Source organism: Cyprinus carpio, chromosome B3, assembly GCF_018340385.1.
Source record: "Cyprinus carpio isolate SPL01 chromosome B3, ASM1834038v1, whole genome shotgun sequence".
Lineage (NCBI taxonomy): Eukaryota > Metazoa > Chordata > Actinopteri > Cypriniformes > Cyprinidae > Cyprinus > Cyprinus carpio.
Window position 1 is genome coordinate 1,714,650 of NC_056599.1, and position 16,320 is coordinate 1,730,969.

The 16,320-nt window shown below is 40.4% G+C and overlaps 2 protein-coding genes across 3 annotated transcripts; one reads left to right on the forward strand and one right to left on the reverse strand.

The window, feature by feature from the left end:
- Positions 1–798: 798 nt before the first annotated feature.
- On the reverse strand, positions 799–6,469 carry tefb (TEF transcription factor, PAR bZIP family member b). Its single transcript, XM_019085296.2, has 4 exons — positions 6,216–6,469; positions 4,936–5,286; positions 3,946–4,166; positions 799–2,990 (listed from the first exon to the last, which is right to left on the reverse strand). Exons 1-4 carry the CDS (start codon positions 6,331–6,333, stop codon positions 2,775–2,777), a joined length of 906 nt encoding a protein of 301 aa, XP_018940841.1. The 5' UTR covers positions 6,334–6,469; the 3' UTR covers positions 799–2,774.
- Positions 6,470–8,312: 1,843 nt separating this feature from the next.
- On the forward strand, positions 8,313–15,480 carry LOC122136428. 2 transcript variants are annotated; one of them, XR_006154121.1, is made up of 2 exons: positions 8,313–8,624; positions 15,299–15,480. XR_006154121.1 is itself a non-coding variant. In XM_042719403.1 (2 exons), the coding sequence occupies exon 1, from the start codon at positions 10,060–10,062 to the stop codon at positions 14,608–14,610; it is 4,551 nt and encodes a 1,516-aa protein (XP_042575337.1). In that variant the 5' UTR covers positions 10,031–10,059; the 3' UTR covers positions 14,611–14,900; positions 15,299–15,480. The 2 variants fall into 2 exon arrangements, 1 of the variants encoding a protein (XP_042575337.1); XM_042719403.1 differs by lacking the exon at positions 8,313–8,624 and adding an exon at positions 10,031–14,900.
- The last annotated feature ends 840 nt before the right edge of the window (positions 15,481–16,320 follow it).

Here is a 16,320-nt window from a genome sequence, read left to right on the forward strand (position 1 = left end):
CAGATAAGCTTTTATTATTCTTTAAATATTTAGCATTTAGAGTGAAATGTGACCCAGACACAATGATCAAGTACACTTGAACCTCTCTCTGTGAAATATTTAGAACATGAATGACTTGAAAAAATAAACTGAATGATTCCATATTCATTGCATTTAAAAAAAAAAAAAAATGTAATACAATGTATGTGTAATAATATAGATTTATATGTATATGCAGGAATTTAGACATTAAACAAAAATATATAATATCAATATATAAAATATATAAAAACAACAACAAAAAAATTATACATATGTATAATTGTGTATATTAAACATATACTATATTAAAACATTATATATTAAAATGTAAAAAAAAAAAAAAAAAAAAAAAAGCAACTTGATTTTCTAAAACATGCTGGTTATTTTCAGGTTGTATGTGATGTATATGATTTTTATTCTGTCTCAAGCATATAAAGGTGATTTGAATCTCTCTTTTCAGATGTTATGTAACGACACTCCAGTGTGAGGATGATTGTTATGTAACATCAGACTGAGAATAATAATAACAATGAACCAACACAATGGAGGAAAACACACACACATCCAGAGGACGCTGTACAAACAAAAGTGCATTAAAAGCACATGTTGAATGATGTTTTTGTACAGTATTATTTATGTGTGTTTCTGTACAGATGCTTGTAAGGTCACTGATCGTCTCTGCAGCGAGAGCCATACTGTACTGCAGATGCGTCTCACACGTGTGATGTCATCAGCAGCAGCCAATCACAGCGCAGATCCATCACAACCTCAGCAAGGTCAAATCACTGATATCCAACTTTATTAATATGCATTATACAGGAGAGTCATAACATACTGCGTTACACCAGAGGAAAATGACTTTGTAAAAACAACAGGACTCTTTAAAAAAAAAAAAAAAAGTTATTTTAAAAGTGTGTCCATCAATATATTTAAAGATGCATGTTTTATTAAAGACAAAAACATAAAATGCTACATTTCAGTTTCACAGAGTCCAACACAGAACTCAACGTCTGGAGTTTATATGACAGAGTAATAACAAAAACCAAAGGCCAACGTTACAATTCAGATTAAATCACAAAATTGCCCTATAAAAACAAACACAAACAAACTTATTTCTTGTAAATCTGAAACACAGTGATAGACGTGAAAGTTTTGTTTGGTTTGTAAAATGAAATCAAACAGGAGTAGAAAGAGTTAAAACAACAAATTTATAAAAAAAAATGTTATGTATATACGGAAGAGAAGGACACACCCACTGCACAACGTCACCATGACAACAGCATGCACCAACGACTCTCAATTTACAAAATATTTTCCTGTAAGTGCTAGAGATCCGTTTTGCACGCAAAAAAAACGCATAAACGCAAAACAAAAAACTGTGTATGTATATATATATATATATATATATATATATATATATATATATATATATATATATATAAACTATAGAGAAAGAAAATGAGAAAAGTAATATAAATATAAAAAATTATCTGTTAAAAACACAATTTAAAAATGTAAAGCGCTGATCTGTTAAAAATTTAATTGTAAGCACAGCATTAAAAACAAACCATGATTAGTGTAATCTATTAAAATCCATAAACACTGGAAGCACATTATTTTCTACCATTTAAAATAATAATAACTTGGAAAACCAGTGAAAAACAGCAATAAACGTGAGACTCTGGTGATGCTAGAGCTGTTTGTGCTAATGTCACTGACTAAAACAAATCATGCTCACGCCACAATGGTTTTTTACCAATGCAAAAATGTATCTAAAAATGCATTATTATTATTATTTTAGTAATTCATTAAAAATGCAATGATGAACATCTGAGTTGGTAATATTAATAATAAAAAAAAATTTACATTTTACACAGAAAGTCATTACGTTTGTGTTTTTAACTAATGCTGAGCTGCCCGACTAAAACATTCATTTTAAATAATTGTACAAAAAAAAACAACAACACTCGTTAGAAATATCTAATCTGAGGTAAAGATGAATCGCACATTATTGCCCTGGATTTAACCCTGAAAACAAACCAGATCCAGTCGCTCACAGTTAACTGCCGTGAAAATGCGCTTGAACGCAGCATCGTCGCTACAGTGTTGAAAATCTGCACAATAGAAATGATGTGTTTTTTACATGGTAAGATCATTCTGGAAGAACAACGACACTAGTGGACGGATACAAGCGTGTATTTACAGACTCTTCTTTCTTTCAAATCTTCGCAAACCGCAATCCGCTCGTTTTTGTAGAATAAAGAAAATAATTGCTTTGTATCAAGGGTCATGCTCTTGTTTTCTGCGAAAAACCTCTTGTACACAAACACCGATGACATGTCAAGTACAAAAAGGTAGAAACAGGTTAAAAACTAGCCGAAAACAGTCGTAAAAGTCTTCCATGACCAAACACTCTCAGACTGAACGCTAGCTTGCCGTCTGCTGTGCGCGACTTTTCCAGTCGGCTGCATTATCTCATTTTCATTCCGAATAAACTTCTAAAAACTCACTGCTCGGGTCATATCGGGGTCGTGGAGAGGGCAGAAGGAGGTATGAGGAGGTCAGAGGTCAAAGGTTATGCTGTTATCATGTGTTTTGTGTCTTCTAGACCCTTAAAACATCCTCTTAAAAACACGCGCTCGCGTCATTCTCGTCCACTTCCCACACGGTGCCACATTACCCACAATCCCCGGCCGTGTAACTGCGGTGTGAATTATAGAGAGACTGCTGCGTGTCAGGGTGAAGCGCGTCCCTCACAGCGAGCCGTATTTGGCTTCGTACAGTGACATGATCTTCTTGCAGCGGCCGCAGTCTTTGCGCAGCTCGGCCACTTCCTGTCGCAGCGCGGCGTTTTCTCGCTCAAGGAAGGTAGCGCGGACGGCGATCTGGTTCTCTTTCAGACGGCGGGCTTCACGAGAACGCTTTGCTGCCACGTTGTTCTTCTTCCTCCGCGACCAGTACTTCTCATCCTGCGGAAAGATGCAAGCATCTCGTTACTGAGGCAGGTCGAACAATATTAGAACTTCACGTTTTATGTTGTAACATTAACAAAAACATACTGTGAATGATTATTGTCATAGTCTGACTCACACGTATTATGATAAAACATTAGCGATTATATTTTAAACAAATTCATGTCTACAACAGTGTGTCTATGAACTTTTTCAGCAGCCTTGGTTCAAACCAGAGACGAGAAGCATCACAACATTACAAACTTTGTCTTTTGGTCTGATTTTCAAATAATTCTATGCTCCAATCAAAGATGAAAGAGCTTTAAGGAATAAACTACAATCCCATAAAGCACTGCAAGCGATGTACTAAATCAATGTACAAATATCAGTGTTGTTTTAGTATCACTAACATACTACTACAGTTTCTCTCAATATTAGTTAGAGGTTTAGTAATTTTGTTATGTGTTGACATTTTTATTCATATATTTTTACTATATCTATAGAATTTGTATTAATTTTTTTTTTTACTTTTGATATTTTAGTATTTCAGAATACTTTTAAAATATTGCTTTAGTAGCAAGTTTTAGTTAACAATAATAATTTCCCTAATTTATGATCCAGGACTTATTCCGAATAATCAATCAATCAATCAATAAATCAATCAATAAAAGTATGATATGATCAATATTGGTACCAAATACCAGCTGCATCTTATCCAATCAATTTGTGACATAAAAAAGTCTTTATCAGAAGTTTAGATTAATCAGAAGTTGGCAAGCAATAGTATAGCGTGTGATAATGTGCTCTGCTTATGCTAAATAACAGCATGTTAACTTCTAAGAATCAGATTTAGTCATTATAATTAAAATATATTTCCTGGATGACTAGCGAGAGGCCTGTGGGATCAAACATGTCACGAGGGCCACAGGTTTGCTACCATATCACTGTTTCCTGCCTTGTGGTTCAGTCTCACCTTTGCATCTTCAGGAACGAAGACTTTCTTGGCTTTCTTGATCATGGGCTGTGGTTTGAGCTCGTCCTCAGAGAAGCGGTGTTTCCGCGGATTGAAGAGCTCTCCTCCGGGAACGCTGGACAGGACCAGATCTGTAGGGTCCGGCTGGAAGGCCACGTTCACCTCGATCTCCTCCGGGTCGATCGGAGTGGGCGTCACGCGGTCGGGGTCGACTTTGGGTTCTGGCAGGTAAAAACAGAGCGATGTATAAAATCAACAGAATAAACCCATGACCAGAGATAACACGTAACCGGATGAACATTCATTCACCAGCAGAAACCTTCAGTCAGTCAACAAATCAAATCAACTCCCAGCAGCTAGTTGAGTTTCGGGTTATTTGCTGGTTAAAGTAAGCGTGCTTTGACTGATAAATGAGCGGTCTGTGGGTTCAAACTGCACGGACTGATGTAGAGATGAGTGAAAAACAACAAAATGCTTCATGTTAAAGATTCTTACGTTAATGCCTATTTTTAGATACACCAGATCATTCATACTTTATTATTATTATTATTATTATTATTTTAATTTGGATCTTGATGGATCAAAACATCAGATGAACACTTGCGTTTAAAACTAAAGATTTTAAGCCGTCAAACTGATATCAGAAAACTGTGGAAACTTATTTCTCCAGTTTTTTTCCTTTTTTTTAGAATTCTGACTTTTTTGAATTTTGATTCTTCTATCCTGCAATTCTGAATTTCATTCTTAGAATGCCAAGTACATACATCTTACAATTCTAACTTTTTTTAAATGAAATCTGAGTTACAATCGTACAATGCTTTTTTTTTTTTTTTTTTTTGCGCACCACATAAAAAATACTAAATAATAATAAAAATATGGCAATTGCAACTTTTAATCTCACAATTCTAACTTGAGCCAAATTTGAGATAAAAACTCAAGAATTGCACTAAAAAAAAAAGCGCAATTCAATGAGCTTGTTTATCATCTCACCTGCTGTAGTCTCAACGCTCACAGACAGTGAGTCATCCTCAGGCTCTTCATCGTCCTTGTACTCCTCCTCAGGCACCTGCGGCTCATCTGAGGAACCCTGCGTGTCGCCGCCGCTCCACTCGTCGTTTGGACCCTTGCTCAGCTCCTCCTCCAGTGTGATGGGAATCTCGTTCTCCAGCAGGAACTCGTCCAGGTCCATGTACTCCAGGTGGAAGGTCTCGCCGTCGTACGGGATGGTTTTGTCCCAGATGGCGGGGGTGAGAGAGGCGGAGACGCTCCCTGCTCCACCCGAACCGCCGCTGCCGCCGGACGTCCCATCGGCGACCAAACCCTGTTTCTCCTTCTCGATGTCTGTGCATGAAATCACAGTCTAGTCAATTTAGTCAAATATCAAAGAAGCAGTAGAAATCTCAATGGTATTCAATTTTCTACAGTAAAAACTGTTCACAAGGCACATATTAATTCGTTTCCAGTACTAACTACCCATGTTAGTTATCAGTTCAAATGTCAGAAAGAGTTCAGACCTTTAAACATCCAACTTCACTTCAATTTTCTGCAGTTAAAACAAGGACTTTAGACACTTACATGAGATTAGATTTATGAAATGACAAAGTGTTTAACAGACTGACACGCCTACACATGCCTAATGAGGGTCGTTTTCAAGCGAGCTGATGAGAATAACTATTAATAACGTTCATAAAGAGCAGGTCAAACCACAAGATAGAGACATTATATCCACAAAACATGACCAATAACTAAAATATTGTCTTAAAAGCCAGCATGCAGGAATACAGCTGTCAAATCTACAGATCCTAAACGAGTTTCATATTAAAGAAGAGGAGAATACCACACAGTACATGCCCAAGCATCCAAATATACTTTGTAAGAAACAACCGCATGTTGTACTATTGCATCTTCTGATACATAGTTTCATCATTGTTTGTAGCATGTTTGCCATTCAACATGTGTTCGCACTATATTAAACTCGACGACGTGCAAATAAGGATTTTCTGGATGCATACCATGATATTTTTTAAGCAACTTACAAACCTCCATTTCAAAACGAAAGCGTGTTAATACACCGCGGTATTTAAGTGCGCTGTGAAGGACAAGGCAGCACTCTTCTGAGGGAACTTTCTGTTCTTTTGAGCGACCAATGAGCGCGCGGCTGTGGAGGTGAAGCCAAGTGCACGACTAACGTTACAAACACGCGCTGAACGGAACGGTTTCTACATTTGATGTACATTTGATTTGCATTTTGGCAGGGTTATGGTACTCACCATCGTCTTGCTCCTGCAGTATGTTTGGAGGAGGAATATTCATGATCTTCTTTAAAACAAAACCGGACGATTTTTGCGGGCCGATGGCCACCGTCACCAACGTCTGACCGGGCATCATTAGCGTGATATTATCCGAGGAGATACACAAACGTCGCTTGTTTCCGTTAATCCTCCTGTTTCTGTCGTTTGAGAAAATACTGCCAAAACAACACCGCCGCGATCCACTCCAAGCGTACAGGGCTTAAGCATTCACATATTCATGACGAACGCGAAACTCGAAGCGCTGATTGGTTGCCTCGCCAATGGCTCATGAATGTTGAAACAGAGTGGGCGTGTAGATACGGTTCATGGCGGATTCTCGCTCTGTGATTGGTCGACGGTTTATCCACATCATCCTGCTCTACAACAATAAGCGGAACGAGGCGAACGATCCTCTTTGTTCCGAAAACAAACGAAGAATGTCAATATAAATACCGGAAACATGCTAACTACACTCTTAATTAACTGTAAATGCATCAGAAATTATTTTCTATATTTACATACATCAACGGCGATAATTCAATATCCATATAGCACGTTTAAGTGACACTTTAAAGCATCTTTATTCAACACAAGAAGTGTGTTAATGTACTACTGCAGTAGTATTTTTCCACCATAGTGATGAGCTCATGTCTTCACACGTGCCGACTGCGCGCACGTACACTGGGTGGGCGGGGCTTCTGCACGTGCCGAGTACAGCTGCTGCCAGACTGGCGAGACACTGCGTGTTTATCATCACTGCAAGGTTCTTACTATTCCCCATATGAACAACACTTAAAATAACTTGGGAACATGTGTCAAATGGACAACTTCTGTGATGCCCTTGTCATTTTGGAGCCACCCATTATCTATAAGATAGATCTATTTCGTGTGTGTGTTTTGCAGAAGCCAGAAGTCATACAAGTTTGAAAAGACATGAAGAAATGATGTAAATAATAAAAGTGAAAAATTTTCAAAACTTTACTATAATATAACATAACATAAATACCGATAAGTATTGACATAAGTAGTAAATAAATTGTGATTATAAAGAAATGGAGATGCTGAAGTGCCTTGTAGGTATTTTATGAGTGAATCTGTTAAAATAGTCTATTGTAGAGACCAGACATGTGCCTACACTGTGCCTACACTGACAAGTACTTATTACTACAAAGAGAAATATGAAATGCCTAAAATATTTTAACAGACAACAAAGGCGACAAAATAAAGGCTAGATATTGTAATGTATTTGTCATTTCAATTTTGTGCATACAGTGGAAAATGACATACTTAAACTTAATTATTTCATTTTATGAATGCTATGTAATGTAACTGAAATTAAAACAACATTACAGAAGCTTTAATTTATTTGAAAGAAAATTAAGTAAATTTAAATAAGCAGTTAACTCAAGCAAGAACGTTCCACGGTGTCAGTGTTGCCAGTTAAGATGTTATAAAAAGGCTATTTCAAAATACTACATAAACATCACGGGTTAATACACAGTCGTTAACGAGTGATTGTTACTTCTATATTGATCATTTCTGCTCCTCCTCTTTGTGTCATTTCTGCTCGTTTTTTTATAGTGATTTATTATTTTTGAATGTTGAATTTTATTTTTTTTTTTTAGTATTTTTTGAGATATTGTGATTTTTTATTTGATGACAATTTTATTTTATTCTAACATTATTTTAATCATCGATCATTACTAAAATTATGTTAACTGTCAGTGTAGAAGAGGAACGTTAACTGCACCATCTGCTGGACAGTCTTAGGCATGCAAGTTAACAAGCATCCAGGCCACCGTAGTTATCATGCACTGATCACGCAAAAGTACAGCCAATCAAATCACAGTGTTGTCGGATGACTATTAAAGTAGAACCTTTAAGCTTCGTTTTGCTTTGTCAGAAAGAGATGGTTTGTGTGTTGTTTTCTCCTGATTCCTGTCAAAGTTGTGTGCGTTAATGACCAAAAGTAAGTGTTTATTTATCTTGTATAGTGTTGTTAATGCTGATTAAGATTATTTGTTGAGATGTTTATATATAAGATTAGACAAATTCGCTGAAGATCCGCGGCCTCGCAAGATCGATAGTTTATGTAAACATAAGCGCTGTAAACCAAATATGTATACGTAAAATCATCATATTTAACTCATTATTGTGATTGTGAGATATTTCCGCCTAATGCAAATGCTAATTAGTTCAGAGGTGTGGTTAATGTGTCAAATTTACACTTAATGTATATCTACCCATGTTTACATATGCTGTTTAGTTTCTAAAGTTTATATGCTATAAGTTTAAATGCTAATCTGATAATTTACATTTGATAATGTTATCCTGTTTGTTCTAAATCACTTAATTTATGTAATTTTATTTCTCCTTTCCTTTGTTTAGGTGAGTTAATGGCATATATCCACATGACCATGCACAAGTTTGTATTGACCAATGGCAACGTACCAATGTAACCAGTAAACTTGATGGATATTAAAATAAATTAACTGGAGTTCCTGTCTCCGTGTCCTTACCGACACTCCATGGCGATGACCAAGTATACCTAAGAATCAGCACACCTTCCCTTCAAATTGGTCCTTCGAGCCGGATCCGGGTCGTTACCATGGCAACTCCAGAGTCTGAAATATCTAAATCTGCTCCTGCCTCATCTCAACGTCCACGCAGAGCAATCCAGAGGCCTGCATACCTAGACGACTACGTTGTCAACTATACTGGGAACCCATCAGGACAGACTGTTAAACCTAAACAGAAGGTAATAATGACTTCGACCCCCATCTCCTCTCACCACCTATTTGGAACAGCTGGTGCATCAGAGGACTTCATGCTGCAGATAATGGAAGTTACAAGGCAACAGAGCGAGACAGCTAGACGCCAAACAGAACTCTTGGAGAAAGTCCTGCTACACAGTACTCCTCAAACATCTGCTCACTCCTCACAAGCATTATCTCGGCATCAGACACCTAGAACCCAGATCCTGAAATCAGTGGAAAAGGGACAGCTAAAATCCGATGCCAGTCCTGATGCTGTAACCCCCGATCGTCATCCTTGGCCACAGCCTGGGAAAACCCAACCCCCTTTTGTTGAGGAGCTGTCACAAATGCTGAGGAAAACCCAAATCAGAGACACTAATTTCCAGTCACCACCCCCTGTGAGCAGAGAGACTAGTCTGTCAACACACCATTATGCCTCACCTTGCTGCAGCCCCTCATCAGATCCGACTAGAACACGTGTGCGTACCAGTGCAGAGCCCTGGATGAAACCATTACCTCCTCTCCCCGACCAGAGACCGAGCCAAACCACCCAGCTCCCATACTATCAAGTACCACCGCCCTCTGAAGCTTATCCAGTACACAGTCAGTTTGCTCCAGAGACTGAGCCAATGTCAAGAATTTTGTACCCAATTACAACATCTCAGCTTAGGGCTGATGCAGTGCCCTACATTCCCCATCCCTAATCATACTGGCCTCCAACAGTAGAGGGCCCCACCTTCCCAGATTTCATTAAAGAGGACAGAGCCCAGTATGTGGAACTTAGGATCGCCCTGGACAACCTGCTTCACCCCCAACTACCAGAGCATTACAAGTACTCCATCCTGCTTAAACATGTGAAGGTACCTAATGCTCACAGACTGGTGCTGGCACATGCAGAGTCAGTTACGCCTTACACTAATGCTCTGCAAGCCCTTGACAGAAGGTATGGCCGGCCCTACCAGTTTGTGTTAAGGGAAATAGAGACTTTGGAGAATCTGCCACCTATTCGTGTTGGTGATGAGCGGGCATTTGATGACTTTTCCCTTAGAGTCCAAGCCATAGTCGGTATGCTCAAAGCCCTGAAAGAGGAGGGGATTGAAGAACTGCACAGTGGGTCAAATGTGAAACGCCTTCTGAACCGTCTTCCTCGTTCACAACAAACCCAATTCAGGAGGCATCACCTCAAAAGAAACCCAGATAAGACTAAGTTCTCCCTCCTCGAGTTTGCAGACTGGCTACAGCTAGAAGCCAACTGTATGGAATTCGACCCAACTGATGAGACAAGAACCTTAAAACGAGATCAAAGGGCAGTGATTCGGGGACAAAGCAAACAAACGACCATACTGCATGGCGTAGAACAAAGACAGGCCACAGAACCATTACCTAAACCCAAAGCAGTTCATCCCAAAGTACCTACCAAGCCCAAAGCCGTCTGTCCATACTGTCGTGCAGAACATTACCTCAGCCAGTGTACCGTATTCACAGCATTAACTAAGGAGCAAATGGTTGGATGGATCAAAGACAATAAACGATGCTGGAAATGTGCACGCTCCCACATGGCCAAAGACTGTGACCTAAAGAGACCTTGCCATCTTTGCCAAGCCAAACACCTCTCCATACTCCACGATATCAACCAAAGGAAAGGTGAGGTTACCAGTGAGAACAATAGCCTGTACAACTCCACCACAGAGACTCTTTACTTAGACCAACCTCGTTGTGGTGGGAAGGTGTTCCTGAAAGTTGTTAAGGTTACCATCCATCATCAACAGAAAACTTTGGACACGTTTGCTGTACTGGATGATGGCTCAGAGCGCACCATTCTGCTTGACACAGCTGCACAGCATCTCGGATTAAAGGGCAAACCAGAGCAACTTAATTTACAGACGGTACACCAAGACATCAGGACATTGCATGGCACTTCTGTAGACTTCAGCTTATCCACCCCAAGTAACCCTAGGAAAAGGTTCAGCATCCAGGGGGCCTTCACAGCTGATCAATTTGGTTTAGCAGAATACATCTATCCTTTGAATACCCTGCAGGAAAGGTACAGACACCTGAGAGGGATTCCTATACCACCTCTGGTTAAAGCTTGTCCGCTTCTTCTTATTGGTTCGGATCACACTGAGCTCATAACCCCAATTGAACCTGTGCGACTGGGTCCACCTGGGGGTCCAGCTGCTGTCAGAACTCGCCTTGGCTGGACCTTGCAAGGCCCTTCCAAACATCTGCAGGATCAACTCTCAGTATCCCATTGTCTGTTCACATCCAACTGCTCCCCATCTGTAGAACTGTATCATCAAGTTGAACGGTTATGGCAGATGGACATCCTACCTTATCGCTGTGAAAAGATGGTAATAAGGTCACAACAGGACAGAGAAGCACTGAACATGCTGGAGGCACAAACTGTGCGAGTAAAAGTAGATGGAGTTGAACGATACGCCACTCCGCTTTTGAGAGTTAAAACTATGCCCCTGTTACATGCTCCAAAGGATGCTGTGATGTGCCACCTCCGTAGCACTGAACGTCGGTTAGCAAAGGACCTACCATTAGCTAACAAGTACAAAGAAGAGATCCAGAAATTGGAGAGAGCTGGTTATGCCACTAAGATATCATCTGAAGAAGCAGCCCAATCTACAGAATCATGGTATCTACCCCACCATCTTGTCACCCACAATGGTAAACATAGAGTGGTGTTTAACTGCTCATACACCTACAATGGTCAAAATCTAAACAAGTTTCTGTTACCTGGACCTACGCTGGGCCCCTCTCTCCTTGGAGTGTTGATCCGCTTCAGAGAACATCGAGTAGCCATCAGTGGAGACATAAAGGGAATGTTCCATCAGGTCCGCCTGCTCCCCAGAGACAAACCCCTCCTAAGGTTCTTGTGGCGAGATCTAAAGCCTGAAAACCCACCTGATGTATATGAGTGGCAGGTTCTTCCATTTGGCACAACCTGTAGCCCCTGTTGTGCGACATTCGCAGTACAGCGACACGTTTTTACTCATTGCCAGCCGGGTGATAAGTTACGGCAGTCAGTTGAACGCTGCTTTTATGTCGACAACTGTTTACAGAGCACTGCATCCTTAACTGAAGCCAAGGAGCTGATTAATGGGTTAAGGTCCCTACTGGCTTCAGGCGGGTTTGAAATCCGTCAGTGGGCGAGCAACGAAGCCTCAGTGGTTAGCCATCTTCCCAAAGAGGCTAGATCAGAGAACACTGAGTTGTGGATTTCCCTCAGCCAATCAGATCCTCAAGAGATGACCCTGGGATTAAACTGGCGGTGCGTTCTAGACACCCTCCATTACCGTCATCGTCCTCTATCCTACCATGAGGTAACAATGAGAAACATTTACCGTGTTCTCGCCAGCCAGTATGACCCCTTGGGTTACATGATACCTTTCACAACCAGGGCTAAAACCTTAGTGCGACAACTGTGGGTGAAGGAAAGAGAATGGGATGACCCCCTTCTTCCTTCAGAACTGCTACGGGCCTGGCAAAAATGGGAAGCAGAACTGGAACATCTACCACTGATCACCATACCTTGGTGTTATGTGTCAGCCATGCTAGATGTCCCAGAGGCAGAACGAGAACTTCACATCTTCTGCGACGCCTCTGAGACAGCCTATGGATCAGTAGCATACCTCCGTACTGAACACCAAGGCCAAGTGGAAGTGGCATTCATCCACGCCAGATCAAGAGTATCTCCAAAAAGGCAACAGTCAATGCCTCGGCTTGAACTCTGTGCTGCCCTCACTGGAGCACAGTTAGCCAAGATACTTCATAATGAGCTCTCATTGGAAATTAGGAACACATTCTTGTGGAGTGACTCAACAACAGTACTCACCTGGCTGAAATCGGAGTCCTGCAGATTTAAAGTTTTTGTAGGAACCAGAGTAACCGAGATACAAGAACTTACAGAAGGTCATTGCTGGCGCTACGTAGATTCAGTTAACAATGTTGCAGATGACATCACACGTGGCAAAACCTTGCTTGAATTATCCCAACCCAATCGATGGTGTAAAGGGCCAGACTTCCTCTACCTACCACCCGCATCATGGCCAGAAACTCCTGCCATTGGGCTGAATGATGACCCCACCAAGCTTCGTAACACAAAGTTTTGTGGCCTCACTTTGACTTATACTGGATTATCACTGCCAGATGCTACCCAGTTCTCAACCTTTGAGGAACTCCTGGAAGCTACTTGCAGATCCAGTCAGGGGTTGGTGGGGGAAACGGGTGACCCAGGAGCACCGGAGTACCAGCAGTCTGAATCAAGTCTTTTGAGGCAAGCCCAATTAGACAGTTTCCCCACAGAATATCAAGCTTTAACAACTGGCAAGCCGATCCCTTTGTCCAGTCGTCTGCTCACATTGTCACCAGAGTTGGATAAAACGACTGCACTCATCCGTGTAGGAGGACGACTGCGCCGAGCTACCAACCTGAGTTACAGTACTCTGCACCCCATAGTCTTGGACCCAAAACACCCTATTACCCGCCTCCTTATAAAGCAGTATGATACCAAACTCTGCCATCCTGGTCCAGAAAGGGTATTTGCAGAAATGCGAAGATATTACTGGATACTCAGAGGGAGAGAAGCAATACGGCGCCATCAACATTCTTGTGTCGAATGCCAAAAGTGGAGAGCTAAACCTAAAATTCCAAAAATGGCAGAACTTCCCCCAGCCAGACTCCGCCTGATGAAACCAGCTTTCTATTCCACAGGGATAGATTGCTTTGGCCCATTCCTAGTAAAGCGAGGAAGGAGTAATGAAAAGAGGTGGGGAATAATTTTTAAGTGCATGACCACCCGCTGTGTCCACTTGGATTTACTGAGTAACATGGATACAGACTCCTTTCTGATGGCCATTAGGCGTATGGTTGCTCGTCGTGGAACGCCTTTTGAAATCTTGGCAGATCAGGGCACCAACTTTCGAGGAGGTGATAAGGAGCTACAGATAGCTTTCGCTTCCATGAGCCCACACCTCCAAAACCAGTTAGCAAAACAGAAGATCCAGTTTCATTACAATCCCCCAAATGCCCCACATTTTGGAGGTATGTGGGAGCGTGAAATCCGCTCAGTTAAAACTACCATGCGTACCATCATCGGGTCCCAGACTCTCACAGAGGAAGTCCTCAGAACACTCCTTATAGAAGTGGAGACTATACTCAATGCAAAGCCATTGGGTTATGTTTCTTCTGATGTAGCTGATCCAGATCCAGTGACCCAAAATTACCTGTTGATGGGGCGGCCAGATGCATCACTACCACAAGTGATTTACCCAGAATCCGAAATTCTTAGTCGGAAAAGATGGCGGCAATCACAAGTACTGGCAGATCAGTTTTGGACAAGTTTTATAAAGAATTACTTGCCCACCCTGCAGCCACGGCAAAAATGGATGAGAGACTCCAACAACCTCACACCTGGGACTTTTGTGATAATTGACTACCAGCTTCCCCGAGCTCTTTGGCCTGTCGGCAAAGTAGTAACCATATACCCTGGATCAGATGGCAATGTCCGTTCTGCAGAAATTGAGGTAAAGAACAAGCACTACCATCGACCAGTGTCTCGTCTCATCACACTGCCCGCCATCCCAAATAATGACCCTGCAACAGACTAAATAAGGAGGATAGAAAGTACATTTGCAAAGCAAATGTAGGGGCGGCTGTAGAAGAGGAACGTCAACTGCACCATCTGCTGGACACTCTTAGGCATGCAAGTTAACAAGCATCCAGGCCACCGTAGTTATCATGCACTGATCACGCAAAAGTACAGCCAATCAAATCACAGTGTTGTCGGATGACTATTAAAGTAGAACCTTTAAGCTTCGTTTTGCTTTGTCAGAAAGAGATGGTTTGTGTGTTGTTTTCTCCTGATTCATGTCAAAGTTGTGTGCGTTAATGACCAAAAGTAAGTGTTTATTTATCTTGTATAGTGTTGTTAATGCTGATTAAGATTATTTGTTGAGATGTTTATATATAAGATTAGACAAATGCGCGGAAGATCCGCGGCCCCGCAAGATCGATAGTTTATGTAAACATAAGCGCTGTAAACCAAATATGTATACGTAAAATCATCATATTTAACTCATTATTGTGATTGTGAGATATTTCCGCCTAATTCAAATGCTAATTAGTTCAGAGGTGTTTAATGTATATCTACCCATGTTTACATATGCTGTTTAGTTTCTAAAGTTTATATGCTATAAGTTTAAAATGCTAATGTGATAATTTACATTTGATAATGTTATCCTGTTTGTTCTAAATCACTTAATTTATGTAATTTTATTTCTCCTTTCCTTTGTTTAGACCACACACACGCATATATCCACATGACCATGCACAAGTTTGTATTGACCAATGGCAACGTACCAATGTAACCAGTAAACTTGATGGATATTAAAATAAATTGACTGGAGTTCCTGTCTCCGTGTCCTTACCGACACTCCATGGCGATGACCAAGTATACCTAAGAACCAGCACACCTTCCCTTCATTCAGAAATTATTTTGCTTAATATATGTGTGCAGAGTCACAATGGTCACAAGAGGACGCACTTCCGACAAAAAACAAACAAAAACAAAACAAAACTGGCTATGTCGCCTATATGCCACGGTCTGGCCCTGTGTAGGCCTATTCGTATTTACAGTTCTCAAAGTCACCTCAGTGTTGCTTTATGTTATAAGAAGAAATTATGAAATACAATGTCATGATTAGTAATGCAGTGCTCATACGTACACAGAGACTTCAATTCTTGGTACACAATTATTAGTAACATTCTGTGGTTCGTTTTTGAGTGTGAATCTATCATTTTGAGTAGAAAATTAACTCCAGATGTAAAACAAATTACTAAACCTTACAACAAAAGCAATGATAAATAATTATAATAATAATAAAAAAAAAACAGGGAAAAAAATCTACCTTATTAATTATGCCCCAGTGCATGATGGGAACACCAGTATCAGAAAAGTTTAGTAGGTTTGACGTTTATTTTTATGTTTATATAACTTCTAGTCTACAAGCAATATTATTGGCTCACCTAACTTTTTCATATAGGAATGACATTTGTTTTGCTGTAGTATTCACTTTACCACAGAATCATTTTCATCAGTGTGGAGTTTAAGCAGCTTTATACTGAAGTCTGTTGTGCATAGAATGGCAATGGTTAGGTTAGATGGGAACATTTAGTTCTAAGTTGACATAATCTTGAACCGCACTGATCTTGAGAATGTGTAATGACTGATCAGATATCAGAACTATTTCACAGAGATTACAGCAGATTCAAACAATCCCACAGCCAAATCAACCAGTTTCCACTGATAAACATGAATG

Bases quoted from the DNA above. Each gene is read 5' to 3' on its own strand.
- tefb (XM_019085296.2), bottom strand. From the start codon at position 6,333: ATGATGCCCGGTCAGACGTTGGTGACGGTGGCCATCGGCCCGCAAAAA. The intron at 5,287-6,215 runs GTGAGTACCATA...TTTCATGCACAG, and splicing joins ACTGCAGGAGCAAGACGATG to ACATCGAGAAGGAGAAACAG. The intron at 2,991-3,945 runs GTGAGACTGAAC...ATCTTTCCGCAG, and splicing joins TCGTTCCTGAAGATGCAAAG to GATGAGAAGTACTGGTCGCG.
- LOC122136428 (XM_042719403.1), top strand. From the start codon at position 10,060: ATGCTCAAAGCCCTGAAAGAGGAGGGGATTGAAGAACTGCACAGTGGG.